Source organism: Aquila chrysaetos, chromosome 9 (genome assembly GCF_900496995.4).
Source record: "Aquila chrysaetos chrysaetos chromosome 9, bAquChr1.4, whole genome shotgun sequence".
In the NCBI taxonomy this organism is placed as follows: domain Eukaryota; kingdom Metazoa; phylum Chordata; class Aves; order Accipitriformes; family Accipitridae; genus Aquila; species Aquila chrysaetos.
Window position 1 is genome coordinate 10,861,215 of NC_044012.1, and position 24,984 is coordinate 10,886,198.

A 24,984-nucleotide genomic window follows, 5' to 3' on the forward strand; every position below is an offset into this window, starting at 1 on the left:
TTTCCATGGTGCTTTACGTTGTGCTCCAGGCTGTTCTCTGGGCCATCAGTCAGTTCCAGTTTCTCTGCACTGGGTCACAGGCCTTCATTACTAGCACTGGCGAGAGGTTCGTTTGTACCAGAATTATTCTGGTACCCTTACTGGCTGATACGCACTTGGACTGCCAAGAACAAGTCTTGAACACTTCATTTCAGTGTTGTCAAGGACTTCTTTCTCTGCTATATCTTGTTTGTTTCCTATATCTGGCTCCTAGGCTGCTCCAGCTACCCGAACCATGTTCCTGACCGTACTGCTACCTCACAGCAGCGTTATGCAGCTCCACAGATCCTATGGAGCACTAGGCATCTGTTCCCCCCTTCTTTCGTCTCCCCTCTGTAATCTCTGGAAGAATTTAAGATTGTTCATAGCTAATAACGTCCTACAGCAACAAACTGGCCATCCCTTCTTTCTGAATGACTTTATTGGATGAAATAGGGTGGGATTCCTACATCTTTCTGCCGAAATTCTGTTGCCAGTCAGAACCTGGGAGGTAGACTGTTAGCACAACTGCTGTTTTGGTAAACGGGAATTCCTGCTAAGCATCTGTCCCTCTTCCGTTGGTTTAGCTAACATGTTTTGTGAGGGGAATATAATCTCAAAATAGTCTTGATAGATTTTCATTGCACGTAAATTCTCCTGAGGTCCTGTACCGCTCCCTTTAAAAGGAGATAAACAGGCAGCGTTGTATGTTTATGCACAGAATATATGCTTATGTTGTAAGTGTATGCAGAGAAATGCAGTGGAACTGACTTCTTATGCATAGTGCTAAGAATAGTCACAGTGCTAAAAATAAATCACAGTGGAATATGTCAAAAGATTTTACTCCTATCTGCTTAGGGGTGAGTGCTCTGATACTCTGTCTCATCACAGAGACATCCCGATGTGAGATTACCACTGCTAAAGAGACAGAGTGTTAAAGCTGTTCAAGCACTAGCTTCGTAGACTCTAGCTCTAGGTTTTATACACTCTAGCTTCATTGAAAACTCACCGGGGGCTAAGTAAAAAACCAAACTGACTCTGTTTTAAATGCAGACTTCTAAACATTTCTACCATGCATACTTGAGGCAAGATGTAATTGTGAGCTCTTATGCAATTATGGGCCTATAAATGTGGTATTTGCCTCTATTTTTCAGCTATTGAAATCAAGAAAGGTAGCAGTGCATTAAAGTATAAAGAGGCAAATGTCATCATATGGCAGGATTTTTTTTTGATTGATCCCTGACTTACGCATTATTCGCTGACTGAGGGTAAGCTGCAACACATTCTCTCAAAATGAAATGCCAAACAGGATTCAAGAATTCCACGTGCCAGGTATGTAGCACTATCTCCAGAAGGCATGAGTTTAGTCTAGATTGTTTCCACATTTGCAGACCATATAGGCCATGCTTGTAGATCCATACAAGGTATCAACACACAAGGCTGTAGGGATCTAAAATCCCATTTGTTTGTTGTAAGTAAGATTAGCAGAGTTTGCAGAAACCGGTTTGCGCTGGTAATATTTTCAGAATGGACACTTCTCTGGGACTGTGGATGGGATATGGGCTGAGGCATTTTGCAGACTGGGTACTTGAGAGAGAAGTAGTGAGTAGAACAAAGATTGAAGAGTAAGGCTTGGAAAATAGAATAGTAAATGAAGGAGAAAAATAAAGGGAAAACAAACGGGAAAGGACAGAGTTCAGTAAAATCAGTAAAGAGCAGGAGATAGAAAATAAATTGTTTATGGAGGTAACGTTTGTTACAGCAAAAGGAGAGAGCAGCAAGCAGAGTACACAGCATTTGGCTTTGTAGTGAAGGACTCCTGTAGCTTGCGGGTCACAAGTGACTTGAGGCATGCATGCCAATCAGGATGGAAGCCGAGTCACAAGCAGGGATTCTTGTAGTTCCACCTCGCATGGAAACAGTTTTCCCATGCCAGGAACTAAAGCAGTCCAAGATAAGTGGAGACAGTGAGAGAATTTGCAACAGTATTCGTAAACAGGCAAATGGGAATGCAGAGTTTACTACTACACAGTACAGCTGCCCTTGGCTTTTAGGAAACCTTTATCACACAGATAAAGGTAGAAGATAACTTATGCTAAACTCCATCACTTGTACCCCAGGCACCTGTTTCTATTCATTGCTTTTGACAGTGCATACGTTTCTCAATACAGTATAGACTGTACATTCATAACAGTACAGACTAATCCCAGATGGGTTTTATTGACCTTTAGTGTAATGAACTTCACTCTTGAGAAACAAGAAAAAGTCTCTCAGAGAACATCTGTACAGCTATAAAAAATCTGCAATGAAGTTATTGTCCACATTATTTTCTTAGAAGCTCAAATTTACAGTGTTATCCCATTTGCCAATGTATACTGTGCACTAACCATACACTCAGAAACAGCTGATACGCATGCTAGCACAGCATTGGCATTGTTAGCGGTGTAGCTGCTGCAGCACAGAGCTCAGTACAGAGGGCAGGAGTCTCCTGATTAACAGAGCAAATGCTTAGATACTCAGTGTGCGCTGAATGTGTACACCTGAAGCTACCTGCCAACAGTTTGCTCTCTAAGCAGTACAGTTTAAAGTTGACTGGGATTTATCTACAAGGGCTGTAAATCACACCTGTGCAGATACACTTACGAAGATTTGGAGTAAAGTACACAAGCATATCTGTAGTACACAGGACTACTAGGTGCATAATACATGTGCTGAACCAATTTAACGACTGTGGGTCTTCACAGCCCAGTTAGCTGAAAACAAAGGTGGAAGCAGTAAATTCATCTATAGAAATGCTGTCTCTGACAACTGAGAATTCTCACGATATAAAATCGCAAAACAGCCTTTCTGCGGCAAGAGCTACTGAGCCTTGCACCCCCCCCCCAAAAAAAAAAAAAAAGGCAGAGCCCAAAGCTTACATAAAACTAACACAACCTCTTAGTTAACGTGGGCAGAAAATCTCTTTTATTTCTATTCAGCTATCTCTTCTCTCTTTTTCATATCATGCTCCAATGATAGATGTGAGTTCACACAGAAGTCCATAAACCCTCCTGAATTTTCAGAGGCATTAAATGTATAGTTACCAATCACATCCTTTAATATTGTTCCCATACTACAAAAGCTGTGAAATCATCTGTCTGGTGTTGCAGAACTCATGTATTGTGTTAGATACCAGACAAACATCCCTGAACTCGCAGGACTGAGTGGCAGGTGGAGCTAAGATTTTTCTAGTATTGTTTTTGTCAAAAAATATCCTCTTGTGAGAATAAAAATCCCTCAAATTTACTTCAGCAAAAGCACATTTTTCCTGAATAGTGTTTTGGAATTTGCTCCTTGTGGCTATATTGTGTATTCCTTACATTGAGATATTAATACGAAGATGAAGTAAACAGATGTAATAAGGTAAAAGTGTAGTTCCCTTCCTGATCTCTTCACTGTGTAGTGTGAAGAAATCCTAACTTCGTTGAGAGAGACGGTAGCGTTATAGCAGCAAGATGAATCTCTTGGTGCAATGGAAGGCTGTTTTCAAAGCACTTTAAAGCACATCGTAGTTGATGCCTGAGGTTTTGTGCGTAAGATTTATAAGGAGCACTAGGGAGCCAGTAAGAAACTTGTGGGTCCACTCTGCAAGGCAGGAGGTCTCCCTGTCCCCATATACAGCTGAGCCCCTTGCGAGGGGTGGCTTACAGGCAGGGCAGTTGCTCTGGCTGCCCACAGCTAGGCTGGCTCACAGCTCGAGTATTGCTTCTCCTAATCAGCGTTTCCCTTGTGTAACAGTTATATTTAACAGAGTATATAAGGCAACGCACTGAGGAGGTAAATATGTGACTAGCTTGCAAAATGGCAACGGGAAAGGACGCATGGCTGCTGTTCTTGATTCTCACCCTCGGGGTCACAGCGCTTGTAGCTACTGGTAAGCTTCAGAAGGGTTTTTCCCTATTGCCTTCTGCAAGGAAATAGAGCACATATGCAGCTTGCTCACCTAGGGGAACCCCAGCTTTACCGGAGGAGCTGGGCACCCAACCTTGCTGCATAGAAATTAAGTCTGAATAGCAATAGTTCTTAATTTCTTTTTGTGACCTGTTTTCAGTCATTTGTCTTATTTGCCTTTTTCGCAAATAGTGAATCAAATTCCTGTCCCAAAATCTTGTCTGCTGAGGCAGAGCAGACCACTGTACCACATTCGTAATCTGGTATTGAGAACTTTCACACCGATCTTAAAATGAATTTTACCTAAATGTTAACAGTATTTGTATATGCCAGACTGTTTTCAGGTGTGTTAGAAGCTTTTATTCTGGCTGTGTCCATACTGTCAAGGGTCTGGAAAATACTTTGTGCGTTCACAGTTCTTTTCTTAAAAAGGGAATGCCTTTTCTTAATGAGAGCAATCTATTGGACTTTTAACTAACAACCTGGATCACAAAGGATTAAGAACTATGTGCAATTGTGTGTATAGTAAGACGATACATATGATATACCTGAGGGAGATTATACATACAAACCAATCAAAATGAAGGCTGAAATAATGTCTGCTATACTGATTATAGTTTGTTGAAGCCTTATGTATGAAATTGTTTAAGCAAACAAAAGGTGTATATTTAAGTAGCTAAAGCTCTTAGAAATCTGGCAATTATTTACGAATAGACCAATTATGAGATTTTGTGCTCACATCCCCCAGGACAAAAAGCAGAGCAACCAGAAGTGGTGACCAAATATGGGAGAGTCCAAGGGTACCAATTCAAAGTAGGTGCAGCTGAGAGGAGTGTAAATGTCTTTTTGGGACTTCCTTTTGCTAAGCCTCCAGTTGGACCACTGAGGTTTTCTGAACCACAGCCACCTGAGCCATGGAAAGGTGTCAGAGATGCCACTTCCTACCCACCAATGTAAGACAGTGACAAAACCATTGATCTTTTTAATAATTTTATATTATATGCAATTTTGGGACACTGATGTACAGGGCAATCAAAAGTCGCAAAGATAAATTCCTTGGTGCTATCTCGTTACCACCTGCAACTGTTGCAATGAATGCATTCCTGAAGACACCTTTATAAGCTGCTCTTTTTATTAAAAACTGCTATCTAATGGGCATCGGTGATGAACTAATATGGACCAGCACTTTGCCAATAATGTTCTGGTTTGGGAGCATTTGGCCATTACTTAGCAATGTTTAGAAACTGTGAGCTTTGGAGCAGAGAGAGAAAGAAGCTGCGGAAATGTTGGAATATATTAGAAGAAAAAATTACTGAGTCACATGCTTAACAGGACACATAAGAAATGCAGACCAATTCTAGTCCATATTGTAAATGTCTTATTCCATTTGTACTACTGCCCTTGTTTAGTGCCTCAAGCCTAATACCTACCATTACAATATAAAAAGCTACTGAAGATGTAAAATAATTCATTTGCATTTTCATTGAAGTAACTTATAGCCATATGTATTTGCAGGTATATTTCTGTAATGTTTTGAAACACGCAAAATTATATCTGCATGTCACTGTGTACTGCTGTAGACTGTGGCTCCTTTTTACAGATCTCCTTAATGCTGGGTCAAAGGAAGAAAATATATTACAAGTGAAAAAAATATTCTATGTTTTCTGTTGCCAGCAATCTAGAAATGTACTAGAGATTGGTTTCTGGTTTGTACTTTGTTGTGGAAGTACAAAAAAGCTACACTTCATAGCTTTGAGGTTTTAATTATTTCTGTTGCTTGTTATTTTTTCATTTATTCAGGTGTCTACAGGATAAAGTACAAGGACAGTTTTTTTCGGACTTTATTACTAATAGAAAAGAAAAAGTTCTTCTCCAAGTGTCTGAAAATTGCTTATACCTAAACGTGTATACACCCGTTTCTACAGAAAAACAGGAGAAGCTGCCTGTAAGCAAAACCATTATAAAACCTCTAGCAAAATTATTTTACAACAAACCTACAACCTGTGCTATATGCAGAGTTACAGGTGCAGTTTTGTAATTATGATCAAGTTACATGCTTTGCCCCAGTAAATATTTGCTGAGGTTTAAGAGAGACACAAAATCCTATTTTACAAATAAAATTTGATTGACATTTTAGCTAGGTGATGTTTGATTTCCTCTAAATAATCTGTGAAAAGTCACGGGGCACTGATATAGTGTAAGTATTTAATAAAATCGGTGCCATTTTTTAAGACTGCAGGCCTCATATTCAAAAGACTTCTACCATTTGGGAAATGTAATCTGAAAGAGTCAGGAGTGAAACAGCACAAAATATTATATTTTGGTTTATATTTAGTTTTTATCACTGGGAGCTCTTATCTGTGCTGGGTTGTTTCTGGTTTTGTCTTTCCAGGTCTTTGTATGGATCCATGGAGGTGGGTTACTTTTAGGAGCAGCTTCATCATATGATGGTTCAGCATTAGCGGCCTTTGACAATGTGGTGGTTGTAACAATTCAGTACAGATTAGGTATTGTTGGATATTTTAGGTAAGATATTTTGTCTCAGTTTTTGCTAAGTGATTTCCAAAATTATGTGTGCAAAGCCTTTGTGAAGAGATGTGCACAATACTTGCTTATGCAAAAAACCTATACATTTCTTAATTACATATGCAACAGTTGGGAACAATTTACAAGTCCCAAGTCAGCTTCCAAGTATGTTCTTGTTCAATTGCTACTCTAATCTCAACACTTTCTGAGCCATTTATTTTTCAGTTGTGTAGAGAAGCTCTGTATAGAGCATGGCAGCTGAGTTCTAACACCACAGATTGTATTTTTCCCTGCCTTTTTTCTCGCATTGAGCATTTAAACAAATCTATTCTTTCTCTGCAGCACCGGTGATAAGGATGCCCGAGGTAACTGGGGATTTTTAGATCAAGTAGCAGCCCTTCAGTGGATTCAGGAAAATATCATACATTTTGGAGGAGATCCAGGATCTGTCACTATCGCTGGAGAATCTGCAGGAGGACTCAGTGTTTCTGCTCTTGTAAGTTCACAGTAATACTGAATTTTAATTACTTAGGGAAAAAAACCACTGTCCACGTTCATTTTTAGTACCTGCATGAAAAGTCAGTGAGAGAAAAGGGATGGTTTTATAATAAATGACATTTTACCTTGGTCTATAATACAACAATACAATACAACAATACGGCTTCTGATTGATAAAAGTGTTCTTTTCATACCCAAATCTTGTAGTTCGGACCCAAAATATTATTCCTTATCTACTAAATTAAATTCCAGGTGGTATTTTGCAGTGCCAAAACCCCAAAAATTTATCCTTGTGAGAAAAGTCCTCGAAGAGGGTGTATTGCCCTTTTCCTGTTTGCTTTGACCATCACTTGTGCAAAGTAACCAAGTTGAATAGTCATGATAGCTGAACTAGACGTGCATTTTGTGACCCAGTGATTATGTAAGATTTTTACATCAACATTGAGCACATTGGCTAAGGGGTTCTTCTCCAGTCTCACAATTTGGTACAGATCACACAGTGAAACCAAGGATCAGTGATACATGTGATTAAAATTCGTTTCCTAAGCTCCTGCCCTCTGGCCAATAGTTCTTTATTCCCCTTCGGCAGCACAGCCAGATTATTTTGGACACAGTTATATTCGATCCATATCTGGCTTGCAGTGTCATTCCATGAAGTCTTGGAAGCAAGGTGCTATGGGAGGGGGAAAGGCTGGCATGGACTCCTTATCCCTCATAGTGTTGCCAAAGCCTTTTGCATAGCTGAACTACGATCAGAGGCTACAGAATAACAGTCTTATGACGTCTGTTTTCAAAATGTTTTAAATGGCAATTCCTGATATGAAATTCTAAGTCAGTGGTTAGAACATAATGCTTGTCCTTCCCTTTTTACAGGTCTTGTCTCCCCTGGCGAAGGGCTTGTTCCATAAGGCCATTTCAGAGAGTGGTACTGCAGTCAGGGTTTTGTTCACTGACCAGCCTGAGGAGGAAGCACAAGTGGGTATTTTGTGGTATTTTTAATTATTTTTCCAGATAGTTTTGCATATCTTAAACTGTTTATTCCAAAATGTAAAACCAGAATTCTTTTCTTGTGAAACTACAACCACAGTCATTAAAGACAGGATTTCTGTGTGCAAATAATACATGTTTAATGATGCTTTGCTTTTCAAATACCCAAGTATCCACATATGTGTGAGTGAAAGCAAAAGACTAAGGAAGGGAAGAGAGAAGGCCAGGAAGAACTGTGAAATGTAAAGGAATACTATAACATGTACTGTCCTCAAGAAAAGTTGAGCTATAATTTTTGGCTGGAAAATGGCGCCAGATTCTGAATATTCTTCCTCTCCTGTTTGATGCCTGTTGTGTATATATAAACAAGACTTTATTCAATTTGTTTATACTTGAAAAGAAGAGCTGACTTCAACCAAATTATTTTTTTTTTCAAATACAAGAAACAACTTCCAGGAACCTAATTTAATAATCTGGGATATAAAAGAGGCAACACTATAATGAGCTCTGTCTCTATAATGACAGCTGTTACTTGACCCAAAAAGACATCAAGACTGGTATGTGCTCTTTGTTACCATCTACATGGTTGTATTCTGACTGTGCATCACTCTCAACTCCTTTATGTCATCCTGTCTTCTCAGCCCAACATGTTATTTACCAGAATTACTATCTTGGTCTATTTCTGTATCAAAATATTTTGGAGGCATATGTTTTGTCCTTCTGCTCAGCCCACAGTGCGAAGGGTCACAAGGGCTTTCTATTCTCTACCTCTGCAGCTGGAACATGGCTGGCTTCAATGATCCTTGTGCAGAAGTTTAGACTCCTTCCTGCTGGACTCTCAGGCTCGGTTGCACTTAGAGCCTTCTATGGGAAGTATATGAAAAAGTGTTTATTTGTTTTTATTGATTGCAGAGAATTGCTACTATCTCTGGCTGTGAGAAAGCCAGTTCAGCTGCAATAGTTGAATGCTTAAGAGAAAAAACGGAAGAAGAGATAGTACAGATAACACAAAAAATGGTAGGTGAAATGATACTTCTTGCATTTAAATGACGTTTCAAATTTTATCATAATGGACTATGCTATTTGTGTGTTGTAATATTAGGAGAACTTGAAGTGACTGTAACATCTGACTTTCTTGTCCTTTTCAGGATTTGACGACACTGCAGCTATGCTATACTTCACCTGAAAAATGTGAACAGGTTACTTCCCTTTCATTCTGCATGGACTTTGAGCTACTTGTGTTTTGCTGTCATGCTCTACCAGGGGAAGGAAAAGAGTGTAGGAAATGTCACAGTTTCTCCTGGAGAACCTGAAAATTAATTAATGTAATATATTACGTCCTACTTAAAATTTCTTATCACAATGCTAGATTCCATGTTTCTTTGCAGTTTCAACACAGAAGTTGGTTTTTCCCTCACTGCTCCACACGTCCCGTAACAGGATTGAACTAACTAAGAAGAGATGTAAATTGGACATCATCACCTATGTTTCACAAGATTAAAAATACAATGCTAATCTTCACAGAATCTTCTGCTTAGTGCAGAAAATCTGTCAAGAGAAAATTTAGAGATGGCTGGAATACTATTACTTCTTATATCTTCACTTGGCACTTAATTTGTTTTGCTTTGGAACTACAGTAAAAATCTGAAAATTTTTTCTAGAAGCAAAATTCATGTATTAATGAAGATTTCTTTTTTTTTTCCCTCCAGCCTTCCCTGTTCATCAGTGCATCTGCAGATGGTGTATTTTTTCCGAAGAGTCCCAGGCAATTACTATCTGAAAAAGTGATCAATGCAGTCCCATATATAATAGGAGTAAATAACTGTGAATTTGGATGGGTACTTCCTACAGTAAGAGACTTACAATGTTGTTATTTATCTATCATTTTGTTAATATAAGATTTTCTAATAAATATGATTCTCTGTATCATGCAGACAATGAAATTTCCTGCTTACACAGATGGTCTGGATGAAGATGTTGCACGTCAATTTTTACAGAGCTCCCTAGCATTAACACTTAAGGTAAGAGGCCATTTTCAGAATAACCCAGTGCTGCTTCTTCACTGGTCTGGTTCTGTGTTTGTACTCCTGGAGAGGTATATTTTAGAGGCAAACTTTGTTCAGTTTGACAGCTTCCTACCATGGGGCAGTAATGGGCAGCAGATGGGGTGTATTCCTGTTGCCACTAGTGTTTGAAAATGCACTCTAAATGTCTATCCTAAATGCCCCTCTTTTTAAAAAGGAGTTCTGTGGAAATCCAGGAGCGATTCAGGTACCTAAACATAGGTGTCTTGTGACATTTTAGATACGCTAGGTTACCCAAGACATGCATAGTACTGGCAGGTATGACACAAGACCTATAGAACACACCCTTCTGAAGCAGTAACTGGAGACTAGAAAGGATAAACCTGAGATGTTTAAAACGGCACTGAGAGACCTATGTTCAGGTTTCTTGAGGTTTTGCTTCCCTGTAATTTACAAACCTCTTAGCTTTCACGTTCCTTTGTGCTCTCCTGAAACTACTAAATATAGAAAAATGCAGATTAATAGGTACAGAAAAATGCAGATTAATAGGTAAGAATTAAGAACTTTATAAATATGGCCAGTGCTTGCAATGGATCATTCAGTGTCACAGACATCCATCATGAACTTGGAAAGGCAGAGCCCAGGCTTGTTCTGAAAGGGAGTAAATTATGGTCATCTACAACAATAAATGAATTTTATGAAATCCAACAGGATTTCTTTTCTCTTATGAGGGTTACTTCCACAGAAGGGAGAACAGACTACCATAGCTATTTATCAGCATCACTGACTGATGTTTATCTAAAGATGCTTGATCTTTAGATCTTGAAAACCTCCTTTCCCTGAGAACATCTATATCCAGTAGCTGCGTAACTCCCAATTCTGAGCTCTGAGCCACACTCTAACACAGTTGAGGATTTTCTCTGAAAGAAGGTAATGTTTGGGGTGTAGCCAGGGACGTGCAGATGGCACACTCAGTTAGTGCTGATATGCTTTATAATATTAATCATCATTATAAGAAGTATTTTTATTGTTCATTTCAGGGTGTTACTTCTGAAGTTGTCGATCGAGTATACAATGAATACATAGGGAATGCAGAAAACCGTGCTCAGGTGCGAGATGGCCTTCTCGATGCAATAGGAGACCCTTTGTTTGTTCTTTCAGCCATTGAAGTGGCAAGATACCATAGAGGTAAGTCTCTAATTCAGCATCCATTAGAAGAAATGTAGAATTCCATCCTGGGGTGTGTTTGTGGACAGTATGCATCGTACTTCGTTATCCAAAGAACTGATAGCGTTTTCATTTGATCAAAATAGTTTGTAATGAAAGTTTATGATCTTTGGTGGCAGGTATTTTCAGCTGTCAGACTAACACTCTTCTGTATATTTTCCACTAGATGCTGGCAACCCAGTCTACTTTTATGAATTTCAACATCGGCCAAGTTCAGCGGCAGGTGTTGTGCCAGAGTTTGTAAAAGCAGATCATGGAGATGAGATTGCCTTTGTCTTTGGAAAGCCATTCTTAGCCGGTGACGTATCCATGCTTACTAAAGTATTCCTTTTAAAACATTATTATTCGTTTTACTTACTGGAGGGCTTTAGAATAGTCTTTCTCCCTTAGAAACATTGGAATCAACATAAACATTTTCTGCCTTTATTAGTAGTTAGTTTTCATGAAATCACTCGTCTGCAGTTCTCTCCAAGAGCTCTGCTCTGGTAAAAGTGCCATAGCTCAGAGTAGCAAGTAGAACTGATTACGGTCTATTGGAATTGATATAGGTACTAGTTTTTTGATTATTAATGTTGCCATTTCATCTCTCACTTTGTAGGGTATGCTACAGAAGAAGAAAATAAACTTAGCAGAACTGTTATGAGATACTGGACTAACTTTGCTAGAAATGGGTGAGAATCATAATGCTAATCACAGCTCAAGTTTTGTCTGTGCTGCCTGAAACATACTTACTTGCCTGAAGCAATACTTATATGGTGGCTCCTACAAATTTGGCAGAATTTAAGCTAAATATTAAAGCAAATTATTTCTATTCTTAATGATTGCAAGAAAAACCTTTTAAATGATCCTGCAGACAAAAAAAGAAAAAAAAATAAATCCAAGAGCTCTTACTCCATCTGCAATGGAGTTTTAGATCCAAAAGTAATGGCAATTATTAAACTTTTGCTATTCCACTGATGAGCATTTTGATAAAAAAAATTCAACTATTCAGGTACTAGAATCACATAATCTGAGCTCGTGTTAGTTCTCTGAAATGCTCTCAACCTGAGCAGTCAGAGCACAATTGCTAAGCAAATGGAAAGCTAATTTTTCGTTATATTATTTCCAGAAATCCCAACGGAGAAGGCCTGGTCCATTGGCCTCAGTATGATCTGGATGAAGGATACCTGGAAATAGACCTAATGCAAAAGGCATCAAAGAAATTGAAAGAACGCAAAATGGAATTTTGGACACAGCTCACAAAACAAATGATGAATGAAAGGAGAGAACACACAGATTTATAAGAGTTGTGGAGGGTACAGTTTGCTTTTAAAATCTGAAGTCAAACAAAATCAGTTTGTCAGGATGCAGAATTCAATAATATGATCACCTTCTAACTCACTATTGTGTAACCTGCTGTCATGATCACAGTAAAAGGAGAGAATCAAGGGAAATTTGGAATGTTTGTGGGACTAAAAATCACTATTTAATGAAGCAAGCAGAAAAAAACCACAATCTTTCAGGCTTGAAAAGACCATGGTGTCTACTCAGTGGATAGCAAAACTGAATAATGCTCCTGTGAGAAGGGGGAGTGAGGGGGAAATTGTCAAATATATTGAAATCTGTAAGAAATTATCTATACAGAATATATCATAAGTATCAGACTATGTTATATGCTTATTCCCCTCTTCTTTCAGAAGAGAATGGTCAGTTGTCATTCTTACAGCCTCTTTCCACTTTCTTTAATTGGAAATAGCTTTTAGGGAGCAGAGCATCCATCAAAAAACATCTGTGAGATGGGCTTGACATCTCACAAATGAGAACAGAAAATCTCTACTTGTTTTCTTGTTTTGTAAACTGTTATAAATAAATGTTGCTTTTGATTTTTTGCAACTTCCTTTTCTTTCACCTAACTGATACAGGCTAACCCCAAGAGGTTAAATCACACCCAAGAAGCCAAAAGCGTGCCCCGTTTCTTTCTTCAGCCTAAAGGGTTTCAGATATGAATTTTCCAGCTTTCTTTGCCGAAGCTGTGTCTTAAGGCTTTAGGGTTTTCACAGGCTATTCTGTGGTATGATTGTCTATTCTTCAACCCTTCCTGGCAAAGAATTCAAAATTCACTGGCAGGAGGGAGGAAGCCTTGCTGGCAGGACAGACACCCACTGAGACAGAGGGGAGAGCAAAGTATGATGTTGTTCGCTGTATGTTGTTAGCTCAACGTTGTCCGTGGGCCCACAAAGGGAAGACCTGCTGATGTGCAAAGCATGCACCCCCAGCCTTCCTCCTTTCAAGGGCACTAGCAGCTGTGACCACATTTTTGGCAATATCTGGAATGCATCAGGACACACAAGTAGTGGAGTGGCTTTTTTGCAATGTTACATGACAAGCAAGATATGCTTGCTAGGCACAAAGGAACACACAATGTAAGCATCCAAGAATCTATAAGAACTGTACTCATAACAATAAACAAACAGCAATAAATTAGCTGTAACTACTCCCTTAACTGGTGTCAAGCTCACCTTCCCATCTCCCACAGCATCCCACAGTCTATGGCTGCTCTTCCCAGGAGGGGCTGTCACAGTGACACATTGGCAGCCCAAGTTCCTGCCTGCAGGTGTTGATTTCTTGAGGATGTCTTCTTCTTCCTCCTCACCTCTGGGTTCACTTGGGCTTGCCTTTACAAATTGGTGGACCTTGAGCTGTGTGATCTATACTGAGCTTCTGCCTGGCTATCCCCTTTTGTGCATTTTTTTCCATAACTTGCAAAAACCACTAGTTGTTACCATTACTTCCAAAAAGCCATCATTAACTAACAACTAACTGTAGCAACAGTGTTCAGCCATACTGCTAGTTCTGTCACACATTTCATAATGCAGCATATGGGGCACACCGGACATTTTATTCCTTCCCCTGTTTTGATCTGAAGTAGCCTTTAAGTCCGTTATTGGTTTGGTGAATCAGTGTTTCTGTCCTTGTAGGTTCACAAAAATCATTAACTTAAACAAGATAGAAAAAATCCCATGTGTTTGTGAATGCAAAATCATAGCTATAACTTCTGTGGAAAAGTGAGGCCCCTTATTTTGTTAGGCACATATGATAACAAAGTACTTTCCAACTGTGTGAGAAGGAGCGTTCTATCCATCTGTGTACTTTAAAACCCCAAATATAAAGAATGGTATGCTTTCAAACAGTTGAGAAATGAATAATACTGGGGCCACAATGTATAAGTTACCTTTAAGCAGCAGATTCCTACATTATGCTCCAAACCGCATTTTATTTTATATTTTTAATATTAATGGTCACTTGGTATAGATACCCAGTTCAGCTCAAGGTAACAGTACATATACATTAAATACAAATGTATGCACTGTGCACCTATATTTGAAGAAAATCTTAGCAGTATATTTAGTTGATAATATTCAGCAAGAACTGCTGCTGTTGTTGTATTTTTCACATTGTCAATAGAACACTTAATCTTTCTTAAAAATGTATTAATTATACATAATTTCTATAATTGCCTTTCTAAGTCAGTGACAGAGTATGTTTGTTAGGTGCCATTCCTGCTTCTCAGGTCATCTCTCCTCTGGCAAGGGGTTTGTTCCATAGGGCTATCTCAGAGAATGGAGTTGTAGCCAGAACTCCGATAACTGACCGTCCTGAAAGACAAGCTAAAGTAAGTAATTTTAAAATGGATATTGTTCCACATTTTAGTACTTTCATAGTATTCAATATTATTACTATCTTTTTAATATTGTAGCTTTCCACACATTGATGCTTCCTGTGAAAAAAATCCATTTGCACACCCATTTATGATACTGCTTTGCTCAAACTTGCAAATACTTAGTCTTGTGCATGCTGCTGCAACTTATTTATGTCACAGCTTTTACATGAAACATGCCTCCAGTCTTCAGCTGTGATGGAAGGAATTGGGAGTTCTGCAAAATCACTTAGCATTCCCAGCACAGTGTAGCTGATGACTGTTCACTGTGACTCAGTTGCTGAAGAAAGTACTGTCCACGGAGGAGTTAAGTAGCATAGTTAATATAAGAAAATCGTCGGCCTTTTGTTACACTGATTGCAGACAATTGCAACCAGGCTGGCTGTGAAAAACCTGATTCAGCTGCGGTGGTTCAGTGCTTAAGAGAAAAAACAGCAAAAGAGATGCTAAACCTAACTCTAAAAACAGTAGCTAATGCTGTACTTTGTTCTATAAGATGGAATAAATCCTTCTCTAAGACTAAGATAACTTGAGGCAAAACCATTGTATGACACTTGCTTGGCTGTTGCAGGACTTCACAGCAGTGCACTTGAACAATAATACTGCACCTGAAGAATCAGAACAGGAACATTCCCTACCACCCTGCATTTCAGGGTAGAAGTGCATCCATCACAGGAATGTAAACTATAAATTCTTTTTTTTCCCCGGGAATGGTTCTGAACAAGGCAGGCTCATGAATACCAAATAGGAAACTTAAAATTGCAAAAATGGAACTGGCCAGCTTTGCACAGTCCATCGTGTCACCTTTGTCATCAGCAACGCACTTCCCAGCAGCTGGCTGATTTTTTAATACAGTGTGCAAGATGGAAGGACTGCATATTGGAGGAAGTAATACAGCATTTATCAAACCCTTCTAGGAAGTACAGTCATTTAAAAAGCTCTCCTTTTTGCAAAACTGACCTTTTGTTAGTAGCTGTTCTATCTGTTGCCATAACCAATCTTTCCGTATCACTGTGCTGGCTTGTCAGTTCTTTTGCAATCTTACCACATAAGCTTATTTTGACCCTGTTACTCATCCAACCCTAAGAAGCTGGAGTTACAAACTGGTTAACAAGTCATCCTCTGTCTTAAGCATTCAGTATTAAATTCTTGTGCAGTACTAAAATTATGTAAGAGAACCTCAGAACAAGGCCTAAAACTCAGTTACCTTTGATACTACGTATTATATTGTAACTAAAAATAGGTTGCTTGGGTGATTTCTTTCAGTCAATACTAAGAAAGCTGAATTATCTTTCCGAGTAAAACCAGTATGTAAGTAACAAAGTGGTGCTTTTTTCTCCAGCATCCTCTCTTTATTGATGCAGCTGTGGACAGTATATTTTTCCCCAAAAACCCATCACTGCTACTAGCTGAAAAAAGGATCAATGCACTTCTGAACATAATAGGAGTAACAAACCATGAATTTGGATTTCTGCTTCCAACTGTAAGATGCATATAATGCCTTTTATTTATATGTTGATTTATTAACTATTCAGGAGCACAGGAGCTCACAGAAAACATTTTTACTCTGCAGGTGCTGAAATACCCTCCTTTTGCGAAAGGATTGGACAAAAATGTAGCATTCGAACATTAAAGAGCACAGAGTCTTTCACAGTAAGAGGCAACTTTAATGTGCCAATTGACTTCTATCTACGTGAGGGTTGGTACCTCAGATCTGCACTAGTCCCTGCTTTTTTTCCCCCTTCATTTTCTTGGATACAGACACTGCAGCAGAATTCCCCCATGTCCTGTGCTGTCCTTGAACTAAGTGCCAGGTGTAGGAGGGCACTAGGTTGTGGCTCAGGCTTTGCAGAGGCTCCATCCATTCAGGGTCCCTGAGGCTGGTTCCCAAGCTCCAGGAGACGCTCCATGGATCTGAGGAGAACAACCTGTCCCAGAAGGGAATGGAGTGAGCTGGAGATAACTCTGTGAAAATAAGATTATTGAAGTTCTGTTTTCCTTATGCAAGTGATTTCCACACAAGGAAAACAGCAGGCATCGCTGACGGGTAGTACCTGAGCAGATGTCAATGTAATTCCCCTTTGAGCTCCTGCAAACCTCTTGCTTCCAAGCGGGGCTGTAACAAGTAACACGGAAGCACCAGCTCCAAGTTTTGATTACTTGTCTGTTAGACAATCCAGTGTACTTTTGTGAATATCAGCATCAACCAAGTTCAACTAAAAGTTCAAAACCAAACTTCGTAAAAGTACGTCATGCAGATGACGTTGGCTCTGCGCTTGGAAAGCCCTTCTTGGCAGGTATCTGACTGGGGTCTGCTGGAGAATTTGTTTACTCGTCATTTGCGTTTGAGCACTGTTAAGATAAAAACGTTTCTAGTAAAGTAGGGAATTTCAGTGTTCTCGTAGAGCACCAGCCTCACGCTCTTCGAGACGATCTTTACCTGGAGCCAGTTCTGGGACGCGACGCCCCTGTCACCCTGGAGCGACTTCCCACAGCGGTCTCCGCGCGGAGAGGCACCGAGAGCGACCCAGCACCCAGCCTCCCGCGGGCCACGCTGCAGACGACGGATTTAAACGCAGCGCAACAGCCTCGAGGGGCCGGACCGCCTTTGGTCGGAAGGGGTAAGTTTTCGTACGCCTGCCCAAATACCATGCCAAGCCCTAATTATCTCCGTTCTTAACGACCGCAAATGAGACCGCCGCGCCCGCTCAAGCAGGCGGGTGCCCACTACCCTGCGGCGGGGAACGGGTGACCCGGTCCCATCCCGGCGGCCCGGCCCCCTTCCCCTCACGGGCGTCCCCGCCGCCGCCTCAGGGGCGCCGCGCCGCGGGGCGGGCTGCGTCCCGCCGGCCCCCGCGAGCATGCGCACTGGCGCGCCGCCACCAGCGGGCCGTGCCGGGGCGTCGCGTGTCCGCTGGCGGCCGCCGTAGCGGAGCGGGCAGGGCGGCGCTGCGATGGCGGCCGGGCCGCCCGTGCTCCTGGGGCTCCGCGACGCCGCCATGGTGGGGCCGTGCCGAGGAGGCGGGCGGGCCCCCGCCTGGGCCACCAGCAAGCTGGGCGGCTCCGCGGTAGGGCCGGGCCGGGGCGGGCCGGGCCGGGGTTGGGGGAGGATGGCGGCGGAGGGGCCGCGCCCTGAGGGGGCCGGCGGCCGGCCGGGGCGCCGGGCGCCCGCGGAGCGTCTCCAGCCGTGCCCGCGCTGTTCGTCTTTCAGGACTGGGTGCCCGCCGTGCGCCCGGGCTCTCCCTGCTGCGGGGAGTGCGGGAGGGCGCTGGCGCACCTGGTGCAGGTGTACTGCCCGCTGGAGGGGTCCCCCTTCCACCGCGTCGTCAACGTCTTCGCGTGTGCCGGGAAGGGGTGCTGGGGAGCGCCCCGCAGGTGAGGACGCGGCTTTGCCTTTTGCTCTTGAACGGGCACAGCTCGACGGCGACTAACAAGTGCCCCTTCGGCTCAAACGTTGTGTTCTTACGTGTCTGGTTTTGTGTTTTTTTCCTTGACGCGGCACGTTAAAGCTGGAAGGTACTGCGCTCCCAGTATCTGCAAACAGGAGGAAAGGAGACAGGCGATGACAGCGTAAAACAGGTATCGCTAGCAAACGGCCTTCTTGGGTTCTGTCCTTTGTTTCTGCGTGCCGCATGAAGTGCAGTATCGAGGAGGTTTTAAAATAAAAATGCAGCTGAGCTGGCCGAGTTTCGCACCTTGCATACACTTGTTTAAGTAACCATAACCTTTCTCAAGAAGCTGCGCTCTGTGCTAGTTTTGAGTCATGTATGTGGTCACGTGGAGAAGTCGTGGTCGTGGAATTTTTGACAGCGTGAGTACTATGCGTTGTTTACTGGAAGATTAACTTCTTGTCTGTGATCTGTGTTAGGCTTGTTTTAAAGTGAAGGTTGCAGCCCATCTGTATGGTCAAAACTGATATTTAATACTTTAATTACTTAAGCTACCTAAATGTTATTTTTCAACTTTAAATGATTGGGCTATACTGTTTAGGTTTGGATCTTTAAGATGTTTTCTTTATTTTCTAATTTAAATAGATTTTTAAAAATTTAACCATCAGTTTTAATTAATCTGACTCGATTATCGTTAATGTGCTTTGGGTATTTTTGCCGATCGAGGAAAACTGCATGTTGGCTTAAGAAGATTGAACGAGAAGGATGGCTATCAAACTAGTGATGACAGGCAGAAAGTTTATTCAGCTGGTGCATTTGCAATAAGAAATTTTGGTCTGTGGTAAATGAGCTTGTACTCTGATAAAAAGATGGTATTTTCATTGTTGTTGTTGTTATTATTTTCCTCCATATTCTGCCCTTTGAGCTTACCTGTGGTGCAGTAACTGTGCTTCAGATAAACGTACCCAAACTAGCTGTCAGTGGTCATGCCAGCAGCCAAGGTATGGCAACAGGATGTACAAAGGCCATTCAAAAAGACAGTGAATTCTTGTTCCGTTTCTCCAGTGTGAGATACCTTTTGCCATAAGTGTGGTGCTGTGAAAAGTAAATGTGGGTATGCTGGTAAGTACCACTGTGAGGAGAATCAGTGAAATAACACTAAGCATTAGGCTAAGGTTTTAGTTTTCGTATCTGTTATGAAGCTGTATTTGAAGTGCATTAGGGCGGCTGAAATGAACAATGTTCTTTTTCCTTTTTTTGTGTTTTTTTTGGTTTTGGTTTTTTTTTTTTTTTTCTTCTCAGAAACAAGAATCGAACTTTGCTGCAAAGGATTGGTGTGATGAAGCAGATGATTGGGGAGTCTGTGATGGAGCAGAATCTCCTGCATCTGCCTCCCTTCAGCTGCTTGGCTTAAATGAAGCTGTGAGCAGCTCCTTGTCCAGAGAGGTGGAGTGTGCATCCCAGTTCCAACAGCTTCGCTTGTCTGAAGCTACTGATGGGTCAGATTCCCTGAATACACATCCTCCAGTCAGTGGGGGAATAGTAATGGCAACGTCTAGTTCAGCTCCTGTGTTCCAGCCCTTTTACATTAGTGTTGTGGATGAGGAAGACTACACTGGTTTCCTTGATACAGATTATGCAGATAAGCTATTGAAGGAGTATCAGCAGAGGGAAGGTGTCAGTTTGGAACAGTTGATGTCAGAAAGGTGAGAACAGGTCTGGATTTCATGCTGAAACTGAAGGGATTACGCAGTTTCCTGTATGCTGATTGATGATCTAAATCTGACTGTCACTAAATCTGACTGTTTTTTGTTCGTAACTGGGTCCTTCAGGAATCATTGATGTGTAGTACTTTGGTGGAAGAACATAACAATGCACCCAGTTCTGTCAAATTTTGAGTTATTCAGAGATGCATCTATTTCTGAGTGACTGAGCAGTTGGAATGTCCTTGGGCTCCAGATAGAGCAGTGGACTGTCAGTCTCTGAAACCAAACCAGTGTGGTTTAAACAACATTTTATGCTAAATGGTATGAGTTTATATCGTAACATTTGTCTCTTTTGTTGTTTTTTGGTTTTTTTTTTTTGTCTTTACAAGGCTAAAGCTTTTCTTATATTCCAGTTGCATTTTTAAGAGTTTAATTACGTAGGGATTTTGACTAGAGGCTGGGATGATGGTAAGACTCCATAAGGTTTTGTAGAAGGTTGTCTGAAAAACAATTTTTGAACGTAGTTATGGAAAATATTTTCAGTATTAATTTAAGTGAGCACTTATATCCAGACCATTTCTCTTTTGATTATATTAACATGTACAGTGACTTTTCCTGGATTGTGGGCAACATTGAATTTTTTGATAACTAAAGCTACTGTCAGTTGCAGAATCTGCATAGAACGCTTTTTAGCGTAGTGGTGTTCCTGTTGAGTTTTGTTGACCTTTATAGAATGGTAGAACTTTAATTACATTTAATTCAAAATTTAAAAAGACAACATCGTAATTTAAAAACGAGCAAAACTTGTGAGGATTTACTAAAGGAATGTTTGTTTTTTTTTTAAGGAATAAGCAGGTGTCTGGTGGATTTGAATCTCTTGTGGTAGTTTGAAACACTGTTAGTAATTGTAAACCACCAGAAACCGAAGAACTAGGAGCAAAATGTTCACTTGCAACATCTAACAGGAATTGCCTCTTAATTTAACATGTATAGGGCTTTTTTGTATACTTAGTATAATTTAATGTGAATGTGTAGTAACCATTGCTTATTTAAAGCAAGCATATCGTACTGAAAACCTTATTGGAAATCTTGTTTCTTTTCTTGTTTTCTTACAGTTTTGCAGGAGAAGGTGGTAATGAAAAATATGAGAAGAGTGAAGTCAAAAGCAGGGACCACACATTCCATAAATTTATGAAAAGAATATCAGCGTGTCATGAACAGATTCTAAGGTATGTTGATCATCTGGTTGTAACAGGGAGATCCAGAGCAGAGGCATGGATTGTTAGTACATCAAAATAAACCATTTTATTGGAAATAGAGGTATATTTTTGCTTCTTAATAAAAAAAATTGCTAAGAGGGCTGTTACCATGCCTGTGTGGTTAGACTTCAGTCCCTGATTGGGCTTTTTTATATAAAGTGTAAGCAGGATCAGAGACCCCAGATCTGGCTATGGGAGACTTTCTTCAACATAAGACCTGATGAGAACAGTCCGAGACTGTCTTTGAAGACTCGCTGAAATCCAGACATAGAGGTTTTAAAGAGGCAGTTTTGAGGTGGAGGTATAATACACAGTGGTATGCTGTTGTGATAGATTTCCAAGGCTATCTGCCTCTCTGAAATTTTGTAACCTTACTTTAATTGCTTATATGTCAGTCCTTGAGATGTCACTGAAGTAAGAAATCACTCGTTCTAAAGCCTGAGTTCTGCAGCTTATTGTGATTACCCCTCGGGACCCTGCAGTCTTCAGTTCTTGTAAATCTGTTGCTTTTCCTAGAACAAAAGCAGAATGAACCTCAGAGCAGCTACTTTCCTGAAAGAGGAGTTAATTTGGAATGAAAGCATAACAAAGAGTTGAAATGATAAATTATTCATAGTATCAGCTAGTACACATGAATTTCAGGGTTCATACCAAGTGTTAGTTTTTAACTTTGTTCCAGAGAGTCCAATGCAGCCTATCTGGTCAAGCTGTCTCAGTGTAGTGACAGGACCCTTGTTTATCAGGTTTCCAGAACCAGGTGGAAATAACTGGTACCTTTTTGATGAGGAGGTGAAGTTTGAGGGGCTGGTTACACAGATAAGAAATATAAGAAACTTTCATTAATTATCTATCAAAGATTGTACAGAAAATATACTAGTGCAGAGTGCAAGCAACATTTTCAGACAACTTCTTTTCACTGGATCTATCACACTGCAGTACTATGCTCTTCAGTTCTTCTAAAACATCACCTCTTGTGATCCCTATGACTATCACCAGTTACAATCTTTATGTAGGCCTCCCCTTCCCCTTCATGGGTATTGTGAGTATGCCTGTCAGACCCCCAGTTCTCCTGGGCTGCCAGATCTCTGCTGGGCTTTCAGCACAGCACAGGATCCCCTGCTTGGCATTCAGTGGAAACTGTCTTTGGTCTTGTTTCCTGTTAGTTGTGGAGCTGCGGTAGCTTTTACAAATAAAACACCAGTTCTGTGGCATAACTACAGTGATTTTGAGACCTATTCTATGTTGAGTATCTTTAACTGCCACTGGTTAGGATTCCATTTTTTAGGAAAGTGTAGTTTGCTCAATTAAATGAGTCAGGTACAGCATATTTTGGAGGTGTCAATTCAAAGCATTTGTCTCCTTTAGATCCAGCTCTTTCCTTAAGACTTCCCAAGCGTTGACCTTCCAAGTATTTCCCCATCGCATCTTTATTCTTTGTTTAATGACTCACGTGAAACTTTGGCAATGATTCTGGCTCATAACAATGTTTGTTACTTCAAGCAAGTTCAGAGGTTTCAAAGAATCCTGAACGCTGTTGCCAACATGTATGTTTTCCTATGAAATTTTGATACAAAAAATGAATATTTTTTTCCTGTCTTCTCTTAGATACTCTTGGGGTGGCCAGCCTTTATTCATAACGTGTCCTCCAGCCAACATTGACAAAGGTATTCCAGCCTGCAGTAACTGTGGAAGCAACAGAATATTTGAATTTCAACTCATGCCAGCGCTGGTCAGCATGCTCCAGAGTGATTCAGGTGTTGACCTTTGACTTAGCTGAATGAATACTAGAAACAGTCACCTTTGGTAAAGTGTAGTGAACTGCAATTTGGGTTGTTTCTTGCTAACCACACGCACTGATGTGCCTAACTACAGTGATCATCTTGTTTAGAATCCACTCTGTTTCCATCATAGTTTTCACTAAACAAAAGATAAAACTCTAGTTTATGGAGACTCTATGATTGCAACTTCATTTGCTCATAATAACAGCAATATAGATAATTCCATGACCTTGGGAGTAATTTATCTTTATTGCCTCTTAATGAGGCTTTGGAAAATAATAAATACTGTCAGTAAGATTGCAGACACTTAAAAAGCAATTTGAAAATTGAGTCAGCTTGCTTTAGAATCTTTAAAATTAGAAAATGCTATGTATGTAGGAGATCGAATATGAAAAATATTCTCTGAATTGGCAAAGATTGAAGTATAGCAATAAGCAATAGCCCCGATTATGTCATTTTTCATACCTTTACATTATATACCTTTATTGCTTTGTTTTTAGATCTGTCAGTGGAATTTGGAACTGTTATAGTTTACACATGTGAGAGAAGCTGTTGGCCAACAAATCATCAAACCCCTCTTGAAGAATTTATTTTTGTACAAGAAGACCCAGATCAGAGATTATTTAAATAATAAATTGTATTTCTCCGCATAGATGGAAAGTCTGTTGGGTTTTTTTACTACAGGTGAAAGTGTGTAATTATGCAACAGAATTTTCCTCAGATGTGGTGAAAAATGAAACTTATTAGATGACATTGTCCTTATTTCCAAGAATAACTGATTGAAGTATATATTATCATGCCTCTAAAATGCGGCAGCAGAAAACTTGCATACTTTGGTTACGCCTGGAAATTTAAGCGGAGATTGTTTCATGGTTCTAGTTACACTTAACATTTGGAGAGGACAGTAGAGGAGAAAGGTTGTCTTATTGCAGTCTGTTATACTGTTAGCATTCATCAGCCAAACAGGGTCCAGTTTTTAGAAACTATTAGCAGTGAAGAACTTAATGTAGGCTCGATTTTTGAAAAACAGATCTGCTTTGTTTTAACCACAGATTGGAAATTCAGTGGGCAGTGGCTGTCACTACAGTCTTCCTGTGATTAACCTTTTCTATATGTTTTTCCCGTAAAGGACAAGTTAGATTTTCAGGGCCAGATGAGCTCTGACAGTCACATTGCTTTGGATAGGGAAAAGCTGGGAGTTTTTGTTAGTGCTTTTGTTCTCACAGGTACAGAATGGCGGGGTAGGTATGGCACCTGCCTTTGTTAGTGCAGTCTAGTGCTCGCAGGTGGATCGTGCTGCTTTAGTTAAAACAGTCTTAATTCTTCTGTCGAGTTCCCTGTTGGTTTAGGCTAAATTGCAGTATTTCAATTGACTTAATGGAGGAGTAATTCAAGTAAGCGTCCTTCAAGGTTTTTGTACAGGTTTAATGCTGCAGCATAAATTAACGCACTAAAAACGTGGGGTTAAAAGAAAAAGGGGGCGGGGGGGGAGCTAAAATAGTGGAACGTGTTTGCAAAACGGCTTTTTTTAAGGAAGAACTGTACCTTGCCCTGTCAGCTTCTAGAGGTGAGCCTGTTAAGTGAGGCTAACTGACGTTACCCCTCGAATCCTGCCAGTGCTCCCCACGGGTGCTCGGCCTGCGCCGTTCCCCAGCCGTGGCAGGTAGCCCAGCGCGCGCAGTTTGTGGGCCGAGCCCTGGCTGCGCCGACGGCTGCAGCAGACCGGCGAGGGCCGGCTTTCCGGCGAGGCGCTGCCCCCGGCGCCGGGCCGTAGCCAAGGCCCCAGCCGAGGCGGCGCTGCGGGGGCCCGGACGGCGGCGGCGGTGGCGGGAGCGGGGCTCGAACCGGCGGCTACGTCCGCCCCGTCCCGCCCGAGCTCCGGCCCCGCCGCTGCCTTCCTGGGCGGCGCGCGGGAGAGGGCCGCGGCCCTCCCCGCCGACAGGGG

The 24,984-nt window shown here is 41.0% G+C and overlaps 2 protein-coding genes and 1 long non-coding RNA gene across 6 annotated transcripts; 2 read left to right on the plus strand and 1 right to left on the minus strand.

The window, feature by feature from the left end:
- The first annotated feature begins 33 nt into the window (after positions 1–33).
- Positions 34–13,072, plus strand: LOC115346185 (fatty acyl-CoA hydrolase precursor, medium chain-like). Of its 2 annotated transcripts, XM_030025953.2 has the most exons (16): positions 34–106; positions 1,173–1,350; positions 3,796–3,931; positions 4,697–4,901; positions 5,749–5,893; positions 6,341–6,474; positions 6,817–6,970; positions 7,846–7,947; positions 8,872–8,976; positions 9,108–9,158; positions 9,669–9,809; positions 9,894–9,980; positions 11,024–11,171; positions 11,377–11,508; positions 11,809–11,881; positions 12,319–13,072. In XM_030025953.2, exons 3-16 carry the CDS (start codon positions 3,859–3,861, stop codon positions 12,491–12,493), a joined length of 1,725 nt encoding a protein of 574 aa, XP_029881813.1. In that variant the 5' UTR covers positions 34–106; positions 1,173–1,350; positions 3,796–3,858; the 3' UTR covers positions 12,494–13,072. The 2 variants fall into 2 exon arrangements, with proteins under 2 accessions (XP_029881813.1, XP_040982084.1); XM_041126150.1 differs by lacking the exons at positions 34–106; positions 1,173–1,350 and having other exon boundaries at positions 3,510–3,931.
- A 94-nt stretch (positions 13,073–13,166) lies between these two features.
- On the minus strand, positions 13,167–17,734 carry LOC115346187. 3 transcript variants are annotated; one of them, XR_003925050.2, is made up of 4 exons: positions 17,348–17,734; positions 16,962–17,259; positions 16,615–16,872; positions 13,167–14,845 (listed from the first exon to the last, which is right to left on the minus strand). It is a non-coding gene; the product is annotated as an uncharacterized LOC115346187 (long non-coding RNA). The 3 variants fall into 3 exon arrangements; XR_003925048.2 differs by having other exon boundaries at positions 13,167–16,872; positions 17,348–17,732; XR_003925049.2 differs by having other exon boundaries at positions 13,167–16,835; positions 17,348–17,729.
- Positions 17,735–17,781: 47 nt separating this feature from the next.
- Positions 17,782–23,691, plus strand: PDCD2L (programmed cell death 2 like). The gene is made up of 7 exons (XM_030025954.2): positions 17,782–17,975; positions 18,119–18,282; positions 18,417–18,486; positions 19,599–20,002; positions 21,118–21,231; positions 22,867–23,015; positions 23,540–23,691. The coding sequence occupies exons 1-7, from the start codon at positions 17,862–17,864 to the stop codon at positions 23,668–23,670; spliced, it is 1,146 nt and encodes a 381-aa protein (XP_029881814.1). The 5' UTR covers positions 17,782–17,861; the 3' UTR covers positions 23,671–23,691.
- The last annotated feature ends 1,293 nt before the right edge of the window (positions 23,692–24,984 follow it).